This window comes from Anastrepha ludens, chromosome 6 (genome assembly GCF_028408465.1).
Source record: "Anastrepha ludens isolate Willacy chromosome 6, idAnaLude1.1, whole genome shotgun sequence".
Classification (NCBI taxonomy): Eukaryota; Metazoa; Arthropoda; class Insecta; order Diptera; family Tephritidae; genus Anastrepha; species Anastrepha ludens.
Genome location: NC_071502.1, coordinates 52733662 through 52751593, shown reverse-complemented (window position 1 = coordinate 52751593; position 17932 = coordinate 52733662). Strand labels below are relative to the sequence as shown.

At 38.3% G+C, this 17932-nt stretch overlaps 2 protein-coding genes across 2 annotated transcripts in view; one reads left to right on the top strand and one right to left on the bottom strand.

Annotated features, from left to right (window-relative positions):
* Nucleotides 1–17932, top strand: part of LOC128867071 (protein Wnt-5) — a 194908-nt gene that overhangs the window by 953 nt on the left and 176023 nt on the right. The window contains exon 2 of the mRNA XM_054108165.1: nucleotides 653–2378. Within this exon, the coding sequence (XP_053964140.1) occupies nucleotides 653–2378 (1726 nt within the window). The remainder of the gene's footprint in view (nucleotides 1–652; nucleotides 2379–17932) is intronic.
* LOC128865775 (uncharacterized) lies at nucleotides 4390–5096 on the bottom strand. Its single transcript, XM_054106114.1, has 2 exons — nucleotides 4824–5096; nucleotides 4390–4729 (listed from the first exon to the last, which is right to left on the bottom strand). The coding sequence occupies exons 1-2, from the start codon at nucleotides 4995–4997 to the stop codon at nucleotides 4553–4555; spliced, it is 351 nt and encodes a 116-aa protein (XP_053962089.1). The 5' UTR covers nucleotides 4998–5096; the 3' UTR covers nucleotides 4390–4552.

Here is a 17932-nt window from a genome sequence, read left to right as displayed (position 1 = left end):
GTTGTTAAAAAAATTGTCTTTTTCGTATTATTTCATAAAATTTAATTTCATTTGAATTGGAGGCAATTGAAAAGAAATCAATTACAATTTCCAATCTGGTAACTATATTTCCATAGTCGCAGAAAAAGTCAAATTGCTGAAATGGCTGATAATGCCATTCAGCGAAACTAACTTCATGGAACCTACAACTTTAGAGAGAGAAGTTCTCAACTTCCGGGCCCGGAGTTCTCAGAGGGGCCCGGACTCGAGATTATACGTATTTATATGAATTAGACATAATTGGAAAGGGCCCGCATTTGCAATTTTCCCCCGGGGCCCGGATATGCTCTCTACGGCCCTGCCCGGGCATCCCTAATTTGTGGAGATGGTAAGAAAGGTATTGTATACACAAGAGACTGGCTGGCTGTTTGGTTACCAGTATTCGATCAATTGATATTTAGACTCCTAAAAGCCAGTGATTCTTTTTTTCGATTGGAATCGCCGATACGTGGCGAAAAATTGTCTCCTTCGACTGACCCTTCCGTTGCTATAGCCAATCAAAAAACTCGTAATAACGTTGAATATAAATTATATGAATTATATTACATTTTACACAATTTTCGATAATCACTGAATAACTAATTCAAATACTTCTTTCTCCATCCACTTTCAGCTGTCTCGGTATCAAATCACCCTTCATCGAATTCAGCAATGAAATAGAGGTATTGGCCAACAACAGTGTGCCCCTCAATATAACCAAAGATGAGCAGGCGCTCATGCATCAAGAAGGTCTACGAAAATTGGGCACGTTCATTAAACCCGTTGACTTGCGCGACTCTACGACAGGCTTCGTGAAAGCCGATTTAACCAAGAAGATTCCCAATGCAGCTGCTAGTACTAGCAGTAAGGTGCATTATGGTGGTGGAGGTGGTGGTGGCAGTGGTAATCCCGGTGGTGGTATTATCATGGCACAGCGTCGTCGGCATCCCATACAAGAGGAGATGGATCAAAAGCAAATTATTTTACTTGATGAGGACACCGATGAAAATGGTCTGCCCACAAGTTTAACAGATGAAGATCGCAAATTTATTGTACCCATGGCATTAAAGAACGCTTCACCGGATCCACGCACCCTTATGGCCACGCAACGACTCATAGCGACAACGCGCGCCACAACAACGACGTCGACTACAACGAAACGGCCTACTACACCGGCCACACCGGAGTTCGCATCGAACATTAATGACCTCAAGAAGCATATTTTGTATTTGCAAAATCGCACCAAGCACGATAGTAATTTTCAATCCAAATTTGTAGTGTTTCCGAGTCTGCAGAAGGAACGACAAAAGCAGGGCCCAACAACAGTAATAACAACAACTACTGCGCGTCCCTTCCGATCAATTTTCCAATATTCGGCACCTGCCACACCGCCTACACGCAAATCTGCTTTCCCAAGCGGCGTGAAATTGCCAGGCGGTCAACCTTTTGGTGGCTACTATCGTAATGATGATGAAGACGATGGTGGAATGTCAGTGTTTCTGTCTCAAGCTGGCATAAATGCGCGCGATAAGATTACCATTGTGCCACAAGTGTTGCTGCTCAACGATCAAACCATCAAAAACGATACGAATGGTGGTGAGGTGAAACAACGCAATTTCGATAAATCACCTGCTGGCATGCCACAGACAGTTGCCGTTACTACACCGACCACACCGCCAGAGACCACTACACCCATGACCAGCACTACACCCAGACGCCCAACCAAGAAACCATTGTGCATACGCAATCCCGATTCATTGAAATGCATACGCCAACGCAAGCGTGAGGAGCAACAACGTCAACGTCACCGCGAACAGTTATTGCGCGAGCAACGTGAATATATGCGGCCACACTATGAGCCCTACGTGCAGACATTGAATAACACAAAACGTTTCGCGGTTTCGATCGAAATACCTGATTCTTTCAAGATACCGTACAACGAGAGTACAGACGCCACTACGACAATATCAATACGAGCCGACGAAGGTGAGCTCCAGGTGCTTTCACGTTCTAAACGCTCGCATCATAAGCGTCGTAACATTGGTGGCGGTCTACAAGGACGACGCGCAGGTAATAATGATAAGTTTGCCGCCAAATATGGACCGAGTTATTTTGAACGCGATGCGATTGTAACCGGTGGGCGCGATTTTGTCGTCTCGAATTCAGACCAATATGGCGGCATGTCGTCGGCGAATAGTAACACAACGAGTCCGACGGTGCCGGCGTATTCAGAGCCGATTGATTTAAATCCAGATAATTGTTATCACGTGGATGGCATGACGTATGGACAGAAGAAACAGTGCGTCTTGCATACGAGTGTTATGCCGGCAATAAGTCGTGGAGCGAGAGCGGCTATACAGGTGAGTGGAAGGGATTCAGATAAATCAGTACCGTCAAGAACTCAATAATTACCGCTAATTTAGTTGCGTCTACATTGGACTCTCGCTGCCTTAATCTCTCTATGCAAATCCAGTATATTTTCTTCTAATTCTTTATTAAAACCATACCATAGGTTAACTTTCAAATATTGCGTCTGCCACGAATCTTAGCCCATGTCTGAGAATAATTAATATCTAACCACCACCAAGCTTTTCTTATATAACTGGGCGCTTGTGTGACCCTATGTTGTGTGGTTGCTAACGAACGAGACTTGCGCTGCTATAGAAAAAGTACTCGTAAGGATACGCCAAATGCCAGTGAGTATCAGCTGTTCAACGTGAAGTCTTTTCTTTCGAATGCACTACCTCTCACTTCTGTAAACAAACCTAACGGCAACGGTAAAATGTTAATGTATTAATAGAGCGTCGAATTTCCTAAAAGCTTCCCGGTCTAAAAACTCCCACCTTTATTAGTTTCCTGAATGTCAGGCTATAACTTGCTCTAAGCACAGTGAAAGATTAAAAAATAAACGATCCTAGTTGTGGAAAGACAAGTTATATATAGGTTCTTCCTTTTCTACTTGATTGACGGAATTTAACAAAGTGCTGAAGTTGTTTCTTTCTCGTACCAACCGGCGCCAGTTGGGCACAAAACCGGAAGACACACCACCTTCTCCATCAGATCTTTTCAAGGCAAAGAAAGCCTTCCTTTTCATTTACTACCATCAGCAAGTATCGCACCGAATTCTGGAGCTGGGGCGCTTGTATCCATTCCGACGATATGACCTAGTTAGTGGAGCCGCTGGCTGTGTATTCGCTGCACTATGCGGACGTCGCCGTAAAGCTCATGCAGCTCATTGTGGCATAGTCTGCTATATTAGTCGTCGTCAATGTGCAAAGATCCACAAATCTTCCGCAAAACCTCTCCCCCAAACACTCCAAGGACCGTCTCATCGGATGTCATAGACCAAACTTCTGCGCCACATTATAGGATAGGTATGATGAGAGACTTATGTATAGGGTTTTTCAGTAAGAGCGCTTCAACTTTTTAACTTTTTTGAATAAAACACAAACGGTATGACTTTTTTAACTAATTTTTGTTTGATTATCGAGTTTGAACATATACATTTAAGTATGAAATTCGATTTCTTTTGCATGACCACCGCGTGCACGTTTTACGAGGTCCAATCGTTGAACCCAATTTTCGACCACTCTTTTGCATAAATCGGCCGAAATTCCAGCAATTTCGCGTTTAATATTGGCTCTGAGCTCACAAATCGTCGCCGGCTTGTTACTGTAGACCAATGACTTCACATAACCCCAAAACGGGACGGCTTGTTAAATGGGTCGTAAAATGGCCCATTTGCACGATTTGCAATCGTTGCTCAAATGTGTAGCGTTCCATGAAGAAATGTATACTAATGAAGTTTACAAATGACAAGCGAAAAATAAAAAATATTGCGTCGTTCGCCCTCCCTATCGGAAAAAAGTTGAAGCGCACCTATTGAATAACCCTTTATATATAAGAAGTGTGATTTTTGTTTTGTCAGGAGAAGACTTTACTAGGTAATTGCCTACATAGTCCAAAGTAGTACTTGTTGGCAGTAGAGATTATCCATTCTCATGAAGGTTCTACATCAAGATAATGCGCCGGCTAATTTCGTATTGTCTGTCAAGAGGGTTCCTCACTCAGTGTCATCAGATGGCTTTCCCATCGTGCGACTTTTATAAGTTTCTCAAGAAGTAATCTGCATTAAAAGCAACAAGATTTGAATCTATTAGAGCTGTGAAAGCGGCACGCGTCTTGGAAGCCCTGACAGAAATAGATCTTCAGGGCTGTTTTAAAGAGTATAATATTTGCGGTTTTATAACGTGTATCTTGTTTTTCAAAGCCAGTATTCATATACTCACATACACTGACTTATTTGGACCTTTTATGAAGTGAATGGTGGCGAACGCTCGATATTTTTTATACAGAAGAAAACATATAACATCGTCAGCAAAAAGAATTTAGAATGTACTATATTTTCATAAAAATTAATAATTTTAAGTAAACAAATAAATTGTCAAAACTTGCCAAAAAGTTCTTTCCCAACGCTATAGGTATAAAATATACATATACTTTTTTCATCACTCTCGTTCATTTTATTATTTGTTTATCTGCCATAAACAAGAAAAGTGACATTGAGACCATAGCTAGATTGAGTTTTCATTTGTATAGTTGCGAAAGTCCAGCCGGGGCCACCCCAAACCAAAGTGTTTGTTGGACCAGAACTATTTTTAAATTGATCTTGCAGGTAAATAGCGCTGATTACTTTGCTATTACTTTGATACTGAAATTAAAAAGTATATTATGCAAATCAAAAAAAAAGACTAGAAAACATTTACTGATATTTTTGATTAAAGAAAAAAATTTCTCACACTTACCGATGCTGGAACATTGAAGTACAGCGTCTGCACAGTATTGCGAACAGCTGGGTATTGTATATTTTGGTTCAGGACAATAATGTCAGTGGTGTTTTGTACGCCCCAGGTTGTGCTCGCCGAATAGGCCCTAGCGATGAAGGCAAAGAGCACACAAACCAACGCAATAATTTTCATTTTGTTTCTGTTAAATTTCAGTTATTTTCAGACAAATAAATAAATTAAATATTCGCAAATCGTCAAACTCAAGTGGATACTGTTTGATTTTGATCAGACCTTCCTTGCTTTTATACTAAAAGAAAGTTCTAATTATTTTTATCAGACGAACTATTTCTAGGAAATTTATATTGATTAGTAGAAATTATCTTTTCAAGTTGCTAGTCACTGGCAGTTAATTGATAAGAATTTTATAGCACCTAAAGAATAATTAATTCCTATCATTTCATTAAATTTATGACAGTTATTATCAACCTTCTTGAGGTAGCCTTTTTTATTACTTTTGTACAGTACCGGAACAAATTCGAGAGAACATTTATTTTTAGATAATTACTCGACAGTTAGTAAGTTCATCAAGATAAATACAATTTTTGGTATAATATATGCCCAGCGTTCGGTGTTTTTAACTTGACTACCTACCGGTGACGGTCTGACACCACGGTGCTCAAAAGCGCTACGGATCAAATCAATGCGTTGATCAGAGCTCGAAAAACGCTAAAAGCATTTACGGTACTAATTGGCGATGTAGAATGGACGCACTCACCACCTTGGAGGGGTTCGAGGCCTATCTAAACCTCTGCCGTACTATGGCACCGGTTGCAATGATATTCCACAACGAGCTAAAAATGCTCTGCCTGCATTTGGGTGTTGCACGCCAACCACCACGATACTCCCCGAGGGCCGTCTTCAAGAATAGGTCGGAACAAACTGCGAGGGCTTCTGTTCCCCGTGGTACCAAATTTAAGTCTCCGTTGAGACTTCGATGCCAAGACTACTATCAGTTGAGCTTCCATACAGGTCTTGACTGGTGACTATACCCCAAATTCCACAACAGCTCACACAAGCTACAGCTAATCAACTGAACGCCTAAAAATTCCACTCAAATCATATCGTCCATCAGTCTTCCTAATCCCCACACCCTAATCCCCACACCTAATGTCTGAGTACATCGGGCATTTGCATAGGACTTCCACCCAGTAGTATATGTCCAGTACTTTTTAGTGATATGACTTACTTAGCCCTTTAAAAGTATAGATAGGTGAAATAAAGGCGACTGGTATTATATTTATTATAAAAACTGGACTACCGGCGTTCCAGGATTAGATGGGCTTTGAACGCTGTAAAAATTTATATAATATAATATTTGCTCCTAGCTTTTTCTAATATTGGTTCGCAACATATTTCGATTGTTTTTTTTTTTTTATTTAAGGCATTTTTATTAAAAATATGTTTACATATTTACACTTCGAAGTACTTGCGTACGTCACTTACTTCCACGTGTAGCACACAAATTCCGCACCAGAACAACGCATTAAGTCTCGATGCCATCTGTTTTATGAGTTCATATGGGGGCAATTCTATGAGACATGGGAGGATGCTGGAGGATAACTTTGTTATGTCTCTATTGAGACTTAACCATTTTTGTGTCAGTTCTCTAGTCTTCTGTGATAGTTACGCTAGGTTTTAATAGTTCAAAGTATATCATACCAAGATGGTCTCATCAAGTATGCACGTAGTGCATAACATTGGCGACATGGACATTCAATTTGGTCGTCGACGTGAAAGCATATTCTGTTTTACCCCAAGATTTTTTGCGAAGCAAGCTAGGAATTGCCTTCAAACATCTTCCAACTTCAATTGCTACCAAACCGTATCTTTTCTATGGCTGTTGTGTACTATATGTCTCAAAAGAGAGTGTACTTAGTCCTGCCATAAGCTCTGTTACAAGTTAAGACCGTTATACTATAATAATAATCATCTAAACAAAACGCAAATTCGCTAAACAACGCAAAAGATGAGATTCCGGCACAAAAACTGATATATTTGACCGTGAATAATAAAATGCTTTATGCAAACAATTTGACAAATATATTTGGAATTTTTCTTTTAAAACTTTTTAAGTTTAGCCACTGATACCTCATTTCCTGTAACCGTTCAATATAAAGTTCCCTAGGCGTTGTCAGAGTAACTGATAATAGATTCATCTGAACATAAAGAATCGAACTATAACTGTTAGCATATACATATACATGTCTATGTGAGGGGTCTATGAGAGGGGTCTAGAAAAATAAAATTTGAGTTTTTGGAAGAGTACAGAAAGGTGCCCAAATCTCTTCCCTTAATAGCAATATTGTTATATTTTTCTCTACTTTGTCGAAATTTGGTTAAGTTCTCATATGTATGGCAACCCTATGCAGAAAATATTTAATGATTGAGGGCTTTTTCCGCTTGATAGCCATTTGTACTATTTTAATCAAGTTACGTATATAATTCATTTTACTTTTCTGTGGCAACCCCATTAAAAAGGATATCTGTGTTAAAACTTGCTCAGATTGCTTGTACTTAATAACAATATTATTATTATATTTGTCGAAATTAGCTTTAGTTCTTAGATAAGTGGTAACCCTACTAGAGAAAAAATATCGGAGACTTTGTAAATATCTTTCTTTTGATGCCCGTATTTCACTATTTTAAACGGTTTACATGTTTAATTTTTAGTACATATGGCTACGCCAGCGGCCGACGTAGCCGAATGGGTTGGTGCGTGACTACTATTCGGAATTCAGAGAGAACGTAGGATCGAATCTCGGAGAATCACCAAAATTAAGAAAAAACCTTTTTTCTAATATTGGTCGCCCCTCGGCAGGCAATGCCAAACCACTGAGTATATCTCTGTCATGAAGAAGCTCCTCATCAAAATATCTACCCTCCGGAGTCGGCTTAAAGCTGTACGTTCCTCTATTTGTGGAAAAGCATCAAGACGTACACCACAAATAGGAGGAGGAGCTCGGCAAAACACCCAGAAAGGGTGTAAGCGCCATTTATGTATGTATGGCCACCCCATTCAAAAGTATGTCTGTGCTAAAACTTAACTCTTGCTAAAATTTTTTTCAATATTGTTGTATCTTTCTGAGTCCGAACATGTGCGTATTCGATTATAAATTATATTAAATTTCTCTTCAATAAAAATGCAATAAACTTTCGCAGGCTGAATTTGTATTTATAGAGGAATAACTAGAAAAACCTCCAAAAATCCGTTCCAACAAGCCAACCTACCAGGAGGAAGAAATTCGACTAATTTTAGTAGCAAAATTCTACAAGTGGCAATACTGATTATGTCACAAAATTCACTACCGCTTTAAATGGAAAAATAGTAATCTACTCATAAGAATTTATTACACTATTCGAGCTTAAATGCATTTATGACCAATTGCAGTTAACCGAGAAACTCCGAAATTTAATTTAGATTCAACTTTGTAATACCCAAAAGCCAGGGATAGGAGCAAACATACTGAAAAGAACTCGCAATTTATTACGAAAAAAAAACTTTAGCAAAGAAGACAAAACCCGAATAAAGCCGCCAGACAGGTTAAGGTTATAAACCATTAAAGAAAGCGCAGCGTTTTCGTATGAATAGAAAAAAGCTGTGGATTGCTGGCAGCACCTGCGGCCAACAAATGCAGCAGGCAGCCAACCAGCCAGCTAGCGAGCAAAATGCATAAAGCAAACCGAAAATTTATCTAAAAAACATTTTGCAACCTCAATGCCGCTAGGCGACCAACCGAAAAAGCACAAGGAGCTAACACGCCTACTCACACAAATGCGCAAACATAAAAGCGAATATGAGACTATGCAACAAGAAGGAGACGTACGAGGGATGCTCCGCATAATATTTTGCGTCTAACAATTTACTTATTTACATTCGTAAATTCTGAATCCGAATTAGTGGCATTTTCAAAAGTATTTTCTCAATTTTAGAGAAATTTACTTTGAAATTTTATGACATACTCGGATTGTGTATGACGTTATAGTATTGATTCCGAAGTTTTATTAAAATCGGAAAGGTCCTTGTAATTTTTAGCATAAAACGTGATCTACCGACCACTGTGGGGCAGTTGAGTTACGCACAGAGCAGCCGATTTTGGACGGCTTTTGTGATTTTCCTCAGCACTAGTCATGATCGATTTACTTATATGTAGCTTAACGTGTTTTATATTTGGAAAATGTGGGGTTTCATTGTAGAAAGTCCAGCGAAGTTCATAATAAGGCATCAGACAAATATTTTCGCAAGCTAATTTCAATTTTTGGCGAGAAGAATTTTTCAACTCGCTTCAAACAACAAAAGTGATGCTCGCGCGTCAAAAGGTTCTGTGTAGGCATAAGCTGAAAAAGCACAAATTTTGTATTGCAGACACCACATTGTAGCTAGCAACACAATGTATGATGCAGCCCTCGTATGTAAGGGTATGCAGCAATGAGAGACAAACTGAAGAAAAATAAAATTATTAAAAAAATTAAATTACTTTTAGTTTTATTATACTAAAAACCGCTAAAGCGGAAATTTTATAAACCAACCGTATCAGCCGTGGGAGGGGTGACCTGAGAATGAGGAGTGCGTATGTGAGAAAGCGCGAGGTTGCAAGCGGGGGTCGAGCGTAAAATAGAAGAAGAAAAATACACAGATCTACTTTTACTGGCACACAAAGAAGTTAAACAAAGTAAACAAAGCGATTACTTGTATGTATGTGTGTACGAATACTTACTTGCGCCGGGAGCGGGGTGTTGTCAAAAGGCCGTATGCAATGTATACAGTTTAGTCTTTGCTTTATACTGACGTATTTTCATAATTCACTGCGCCAGGACGTCTCGAATAAAAAATGAAAGCCAAACGGTAGTGTGCACAGCTGCAACACGCTTCAAATAAAATATGTATGCATGTGGCAAACAACATAAAAATGCAAACAAAGAAAGCGGAGATGGTGCGAGCATATGAATATGTATGGGTGTACGAGTATGTACACGTAGGTGTTGCGGTGCAGGAAAGGCAACAAAAGTTCGGGTAGCGTTAGTGGCGGAAATGAGGCGGAAGTGCTGCTTTCGGTTGCAAGTGCAGGCGTAGCGAAGCAGAGCGGAGCAGTGAATGCGTTTCAATGATGTTTGTAGAAATGGTATCCGCTTTTGAGGCATATAAGCGTCTTTATAGACAAAAGTATGTGCATTAGAAATGCAAATTTTGACGATTTTTATGAACCCGGGCTTTTCGGCACTTCGGGACTATTCCCGGAGTTTCGATAAACATTAATTTGCAACAACTTAACTCGAAAAAATGGCATCCATATTGTTTGAGAAGATGTCCTGCCATAAATAAGAAAAAAAATAAATAAATGGGTTTTAAATAAAATTTTTATTTACAGAGAAAATTATTTCACTAGAGACGAAACGAAAGATAAGTGTTAAATGTTTACCCATTTAGTAAAACTTTGGCGGGTTCATATCTAAAAAAGTAACTTAAGGTGGGTCGAAAAGAGATCGATGCAAGCAAACTTAAAGTGTTAACAAATTTATTTTGTGGTTGGAAGCTGTTGATACGTGTAAGTCAGTGTAATTACAGTGCCGCTCAACTGAATAGGTTTGACTTCTTTTTTAGACTTAGTACATAATTTCTTCATAACGAGCTCTCGGATTTAAACCAAATAAATTTTGTTAAGTAAAACGATCAATTATTTATAAAATACAAAAGGTTTTTTTTTTGGTTTGGTTTTTATATTTGTTTTATAATAATTTCAAAAACATAGCTGAAAATCTACATTATTTTTGGCTCAAGTGAATAGGTTTGACCAACAAAACTAAATATAAAAAAAAATTATTTCACAGCAATATTTCATGGCACTGGGTAACTTAAGTAATAAAAGACACTATTTCTGCATTATTTAATATTTGGTATGACCACCCTTATTCTTAATTATTTCAAACATTCGAGTTGATAAGGAATCGTAATATTTTTCAATTTCACTCAGTGAAATAGTTGATCAGGCTTTTTTAATAGCTTCAACCAGGGTCGCCGAGTCTTGAAATTGTCTTCCCCCTTCATACATTCTCTTGGATAAAAGTCCCCAAATGTTCTCGATAATATTTATGTCTGGGGAGTATGGCGGCCACTCGAGCAAGTTGGCATTCTGGTCCTTAATCCACTGTTTTGTAACCCGGGCTGTATGGATGGGGGCATTGTCTTGTTGGTACGTCCATTGAATAGGTCCAAGCATTTCGGAAAACTGGAAAAAAGCCTTTTGGAGCACAGTCTTGTAGACATTTGCATTCATCTTTGATGAAACTAACTGCAGCTCGCAAGTTCCATTAAACGATATGGCTCCCCAAACTATTACGACTCCTGTACAGGGGTGATGACGACTCAAAAAGCATTCCTCTTTTCGCATATCGTAAAAATAGTAGTTGTAGCCATCCGGTCCATCGAGACTGAACTTTTTTTCGTCGGAGAAGACCACAGCATTCCACTCCTTGTTCCATGTCATGTGATCCCGCGCAAATCGAAGTGGCGCTTCTTTCCGTGCATCATTGAGAGGAGGGTTTTTTTATTTTTAATCTCTTTAAGTGTTTAACACTCCGAATACTGGCAGAGAGGTGGGAATTCGAAGCAGTTCGAAGGATTAGTCGCCTCTCTGATGCCGTTGTAGCATATTTTTCCCCTCCTTTCATTTTTTTCTCGTAATCGGCTTCATTACGAAGAAAATACGAAATTACCACGTTTTGGCTTCGAACAATCTTCTTTGCTATTTCATTATGTTTTAGGCCAGATTCAATATAGCCTTTAATTTGACTTTTTCAAAATCGGTTAAAGATTTTCCCCGACCCATATAAAAAAAATGGTAGCAATTACTTTAAATTTAAGTAGACCAAAGAAATTATATGTTTTCAATCAAGCAGTCAATCAAAAAGTGAAGTCAACGTTGTCAAACCTAATCAGATGAGCCAAAAATAGACCACACATTTAGCGAATTCCTCGATGAAAGCAAAATTCTGATTTACCGTTGCATAGAACCCGTTAAATTTTTTTGTCATGTTATGAGTAAACAAATGAATGTTCAAAACAAAAAAGAAAGAAGGAAAAAATGCCATAGGAACAAAGAGAGAAGAAAAAATAGAAGAAATAATTTTCAAACCTATTCAGTTGAGCGGCACTGTATTTACAAGTGAGGCACTCATATATACAGGCACGTGTACATACATATATATTAAAAAGAAAACAAAAACAAAGATGTTCAAACGTATTTCTATTTGATAATAAGTTTAAATCAATATTGCTATTGTTGAAAGAAATTTTCTGTGTCAATTTTAATGGCTTCGTATAAAATTAATTATTTGTCTATAATTCTGATATTTTCGGGACTGCCAAAACATCGAAATCTCAAAATTCCAGGTTTATTATCCCTAATGCACATTTACAGTCGTCAGTGTTTATGTAAATATGTATGTAAAGACATGTGCGTTTTGCACGCCGCATTTTCACTTTTTCCGTGCCACGTGATAACGTTGCAATCGCTGCAGTTGTACTGCAGTGCTTTTCTTTGCACGCACGACACTTAACAAACACAGGAAAAGGGGCGTAGGAGGCCGGCGAAAAAGGCTTTACATGTAAAGTTCGCTTTTCACAGATAAAAAAAAAATTATATGATATGTATGTACACTTATACATATGCAGAGATGTTGCATATGCGATTACTTCCTTGGCATGTTGCATATTTCGTGGCGCAGGCGCTTGTGCTACATTTGACTGCGCACATCAACTTGCATTCACTTATTATTTCGTTCGTTCATTCATTCATACATTTGAGAACGTTTAGACGCTTCACTACTTACTGATATGAGCGCGGACGTGTTGGTGTTGATGTTGCTTTGCTGTTGTTGTTATTTATTTTCTATTCACTACTCACACACATACATATAAGTGTGCCAGGAGCTCGTAATTTTAAGAATTTTTCTTTTTTCATAAAATCTTCTACATGCACAGCGTCCTTCAAGGCTTGTTGCACATGCCACATGAGTATGTACTAACAGCCACATGCAAATCTGTTGTAAACAACGTGCGCTCTGCTTGCATATGAGGAAATGTAATGGATAAATGGCACGTAAGTCCGCAATCACATGCAAACATCGAGCAATAGATACTATCTGCAATTGTATAAAGGCCTTTGAATCCTCTTGCTACAGCTCTGAATGCAAATAAGCAAGCAAGCAAAGCAGCTGGTACAGGCAACGCAATTTCTGCCCTCTCGAGAACTGTTCATAACTTCTTTGTGAATGCCTAGCTGCTGCTCTGTTGTAACTGTATCTGCCTTTGGAATCGTTTATATGTATTTTTCATGCGACTTTTTTACTTGACTCCTCACGAATGTTTACTTATAGAGGGTAGGTCAAAGTGGCTAGCACCAGAACATCGTCATATTTGAACCAAATGATTTCGATAATATCAAGCTAGGTGGGAATTGCTGCAAGCGGGGCCTCTATAAATATTGAATATAATATTGATATGTCGTTCTCTACCTTGTACAAGTATAAGCAGAGTACTAAAAAAATGAGAAGGTACAAATGGGAGTTGGAAATTTTTGGTAACTAAATACATAGACCTATTCACTTTGGAAATTTACATCCTGTCAACACAGACCTTAATATAAGTGCGCCAGAATAGCTAGTTTTTAGTTATAGAACCGCTTGCTTAACTGACTCAATCTTTAAAGTTTGAAGCCCAGAGCTTAGCAAGTGAACCAATCTGGACACACGCAAAGCAGCGCACTTTCTTTGAGTAACATTCATGCGCTTCTGATTTTCCGGCACCACTCGGGTAGTCTCGCTGGAAGGACTAACCGCGAAAAGATCAGGAGAGTTTAAGATTATGTAAAGAAAAGGGGGAGACATTTTCTAGGCGCCATAATTGGGGTGTGTGAATACCGGCTGAGGTATTTCCAAGAGCAATCATGCTAGACTAGGTATAATGCTTAAATCGGGATTCCCGCTAACTAGAAAAAGAAGAACAGACTTAGAGGAAAACACATCTGCTCCACATCATAATCAGAAAATAAAACGAGCTCTCCAAGTTGTGTTCAGGAAAGAGTGATTCTTACTCTTTCACGCATCATAAAAGGTTCACCAAAGCTTTGCATAAGTAACTTACATACGAAAAAGTACCGGGAATGTTTAAATAAAACAGAACAGAGTTAAATTTCAGGCAAATTTATTTTATCTCCTTCAAAATATGACCCGTTTGAAGCAACACTCTGACTGGAATCTCTTTCCACGAAGTAGTAACTTCAACTTGGGAAACAATAAGAAGTCGTGAATACGGTGCTAGGACGATGGTATTTACTTGGTGTTTGGTCAAATAATCCAGCACAATTTGGGCTCGGTGCGATGGCGCGTTATCATTATGCAAATCCAAAATTGTTTGCCCCAATTCCGGCCGTTTGAGACGTACAGCATCTCTCAAACGCTTCAAAACGGATAAGTAATATATATTCTTTATTGACTGTCTGGCCCGATGGAAGGTACTCATGGTGCACTACGCCAAGGCTATCGAACATCAGTCAACATCGCCTTCCCGGTACTTTTTGATAACAGGGTATAGGTTTCCATTTTTAAAACACCCAATATTCACAACAAACTTACGAATGCGTTTTCATTTAAGGAAACTAGGATTAGTGCGAATGTCACTCTGAATTCATTAGAAAATGGAATAAAAGGCTGAAAAAATTATAAATTTATTACAAGTATTTAACTAATGCTCACGGTAGACCACAATATACCACATTAGATACCACCGCAAGTACTATGGCTCAATAAAATAATAATATTTATAACTATCTCCACCAAGTTCCCAATTCCAACTAACCGACTGAGAACCACAGATGGATAACCGTTGAAGAGAGGTGTGTATTCACTTTGCGGGACTCAGCTCAATCGAATGCGACTTGTAACGAATAAAAATGACCCTCGTATGTGTGAATAACTTACTTATGTGTGAGTTTTCGTCTTGAAAGAGGTACATATTCGCAGATTATGTGATCTACCATTCCATCGTCCAGCTCACAAAATGACAGACGCTTGTTTCTACTATTTCTAATTTCATGAAATGTAATCAGTGAGAGTTTTTATAAGTGCTCCCTATCTAGATTTAAGGCCTACTGGATGCTCTTCGAGAAGAAAAGATAAATAGTTTTGCCTGTCGCTATCCTTAGCTTTCCCTTCAGCGTAGTAAAAATTCCGTGTTTTTCAGTCGTTGAAAACTTCCTTATCTGCACTTTCGTTAGTCCGCAAAAGGATCGCATTCTTGGTTTTTCAATATAGCCCTTTGTTTTGATAGACAGACCGCCTGAATTGCCGCCGTGAAATTTATGTCGGGGTGCCCAACGCAGGAAGACGATGTTCCTTGCTCCCAAGGCATTGAGAACAGAGAAGCATTGCTCAACGAGGTTAGATGTTATTATGTGAGATTGCAGGGCACATAAAGTTGCTTGGTTGTCTGGCTGTCTGGTTGTCTGGCTAAATTCACATACGTTTCGAAATTTGAGTGGTTGCCAGATGCCAATATTTTCACTTCAGATATAATAGCCAGGATAATCTGAAAACTAAAATTTGAAATCTATTAGATATCACAAACTCTTCCTGAAATTGCTAAGTACAACCGGGCGCTGTATCTAATTGAACCAGAACAATGTCCGACTACCAACATCAGCCATTGAAAGTAATCTGAAGTGGCCATATAAATGATTGCCCATATCGATTTTAAACACTTTGGGCTTCAAAACAATGAAAAATATTCAAAGAGGTTAACACATTTTCGAAATTTTTTTACTAGTTTCACAGTGAGATTTTTACTAGTTATCTCTTTTCCTTAGCCTGTGTTGTACTGGTACAAGCAGATTAAAAAAAAAAAAAGAAAAACTAATATATTTTTCCATTTTTGCTCCAAATTTTATTTTAGGAAGAAAATACCCAACACCGTAAAAAAAAAAGTTTTTAAAATTAATGCGCTTTTCGAGTCACTTCAAATTCGCACTTTACTACACCCAAATTCAATCGACTATAGGCACGCCCGAAATTTTTCGAAAGGTTCTGGTTAATAAGTGTAAAATTTTAATGAGAGACTTAAATTTTTTTTAATTTGCACAATGCCTGAAACCTGGATATATATGGATTTTATAGGAGGATGAAATATATTTCCATTAAGAAAATATTAAAATTAAATGAAAAGCACATAACTTCTTGAAACTTGCGAGTAGGTTCGTGTGCTATAGTGGTTTATCGCTGTATATATTGTCGCGCCACTTCTAATTTCTTTTAATAAAATTTTACAGTATAGCGGAAAAACCTCATAAGTAATAACTACGCAACACCTTCAATAAGTGAGAAAATACTATTTTGTAGCAAACAATCAGTTTTTCCTCAAGCTTTAAGTTAAAAATGAAAAACTGATTTAATTAGTAGGTTATTTTGGCCAAAAACTGGAGTTGGCGCTTTTACTGCCCCAGCGACGATTTTTAATAAATCTTGTACTTTAATGAACATTCTATAATGCACTTCTTTTTTCGTCGTTTTTTTTTTACTTTAAGTAAATCTTTTATGGTTTCCATCCTATTGCGCTGTTGCTAACTAAAATATTTTTCTGTTTATTTCGTTTGCCGTACTTATACTCTTTCCTTTTAATTGCTTCTGCTTAAATTTTTTCATTTCATTTCACTTCATGACATTTCTTTTCGCTTATTTTCGATTCTATTCATACAATTTTTTCCTTTCTATTTCTATACCCATTTTTGTTTTTCTTTTTGAACTCCTTTCGCCCCTCATTACACTTGGCATTTTCTTTATTGCCATTTCCATGTTTATTCAGTGCACTGTTTTAGCATTTTTCTTTATTTTTTCCTACCAACCATCCATCCTTTTTTCCTTCCTTAACCGAGAATTTTTTAAATGACGCCATTTAGGTTATGTTGCAGCAGCAATTTGCGTCGCATTTGCATTTGCATTTGAATTTCGTCCGTTGTTGTTGTTGTTGCTGCTTCGCTGTTCGCTCATTTAGTTGCTAGTTTAGTAAAGCTTGTTTGTTTATTCTTAGTTGCTGCTGATACTGTTGTTGCTGTTGTTGGTGTTGCTGTTGTTACTGCTGCGGTTTGCTGCCTTCTCCACTATTTGTACGCTGTAATTTGTTTTCCCTCGCGTCATTCATCCTCAACGCTGGCGGCTCTACACCAACACACTCACTAACTAACTAACTAACTGGTTGGCTGACAGCCTGCCTGCTGGCCTGACTGACTGACTTAGTGGCTTTTTCATTGCTGTTAGTGCGAATGTTTGTATGTAAACACCTCAGCAGTGCCACTGTGGCAATGATATCCGCTCGTGCATAAATTATGCTAACATCGTTGACCACAAAACTTGGCTACGAGCATTTCAATTTCGCTATATTTTTCCTCTTCCACTCTGCTTTTTTTTTTGTTTGTTTGCTATATATTATATGGTATAACGCCACAGTTATTCGTGCACTCTTAGTCGAGATCATCACCGACATCTTTTGCTGCTGCTGCTGCTTTTCGGTTGATGCATTTTCCTTTCGCTTTTTCTATCTCATAATTTTTTCCTTGTAATTAACCACAAAGTGCCGTATTTAATATTCATACTAGAGATTTCATTTTTTCGTCCTATTTTGAGCGCTGTTACGTTGCTGTGCCACACGCATTTCGCTTATCTGCCGCAGAGTCAAGCTTTAGATCTATGTACCTAACCGCCAGGTAGTTAGTTGGCATATCCAATTGCCCAGTCAAGCACGTCAACGCATTATGTTTGTACTGCTTGTAACTCCCCCCTCCACCCCCGCCTTTTTCTCCGTTTCTGTGTGTGTTTTGTTTTTTTCTTTTCCAAGGTTTCGTAGTACTCGTCTGATGTATTCTCTTCTTTTTCTTCTTCGCTTTGGGTTACTTTTTCAATTAAACATTTGCTTGGAGCTCACCACTCCTTCCTTCTTCTAATTCCTGCGAGCAATTTTGTTTTTTTTTTTCTTTGCCTTACTTCATTTTACCTTGCATGTCTTGACATTGTGCCACATTCAT

Bases quoted from the DNA above. Each gene is read 5' to 3' on its own strand.
- LOC128865775 (XM_054106114.1), bottom strand. From the start codon at position 4,997: ATGAAAATTATTGCGTTGGTTTGTGTGCTCTTTGCCTTCATCGCTAGG. The intron at 4,730-4,823 runs GTAAGTGTGAGA...TTTTAATTTCAG, and splicing joins ACTTCAATGTTCCAGCATCG to TATCAAAGTAATAGCAAAGT.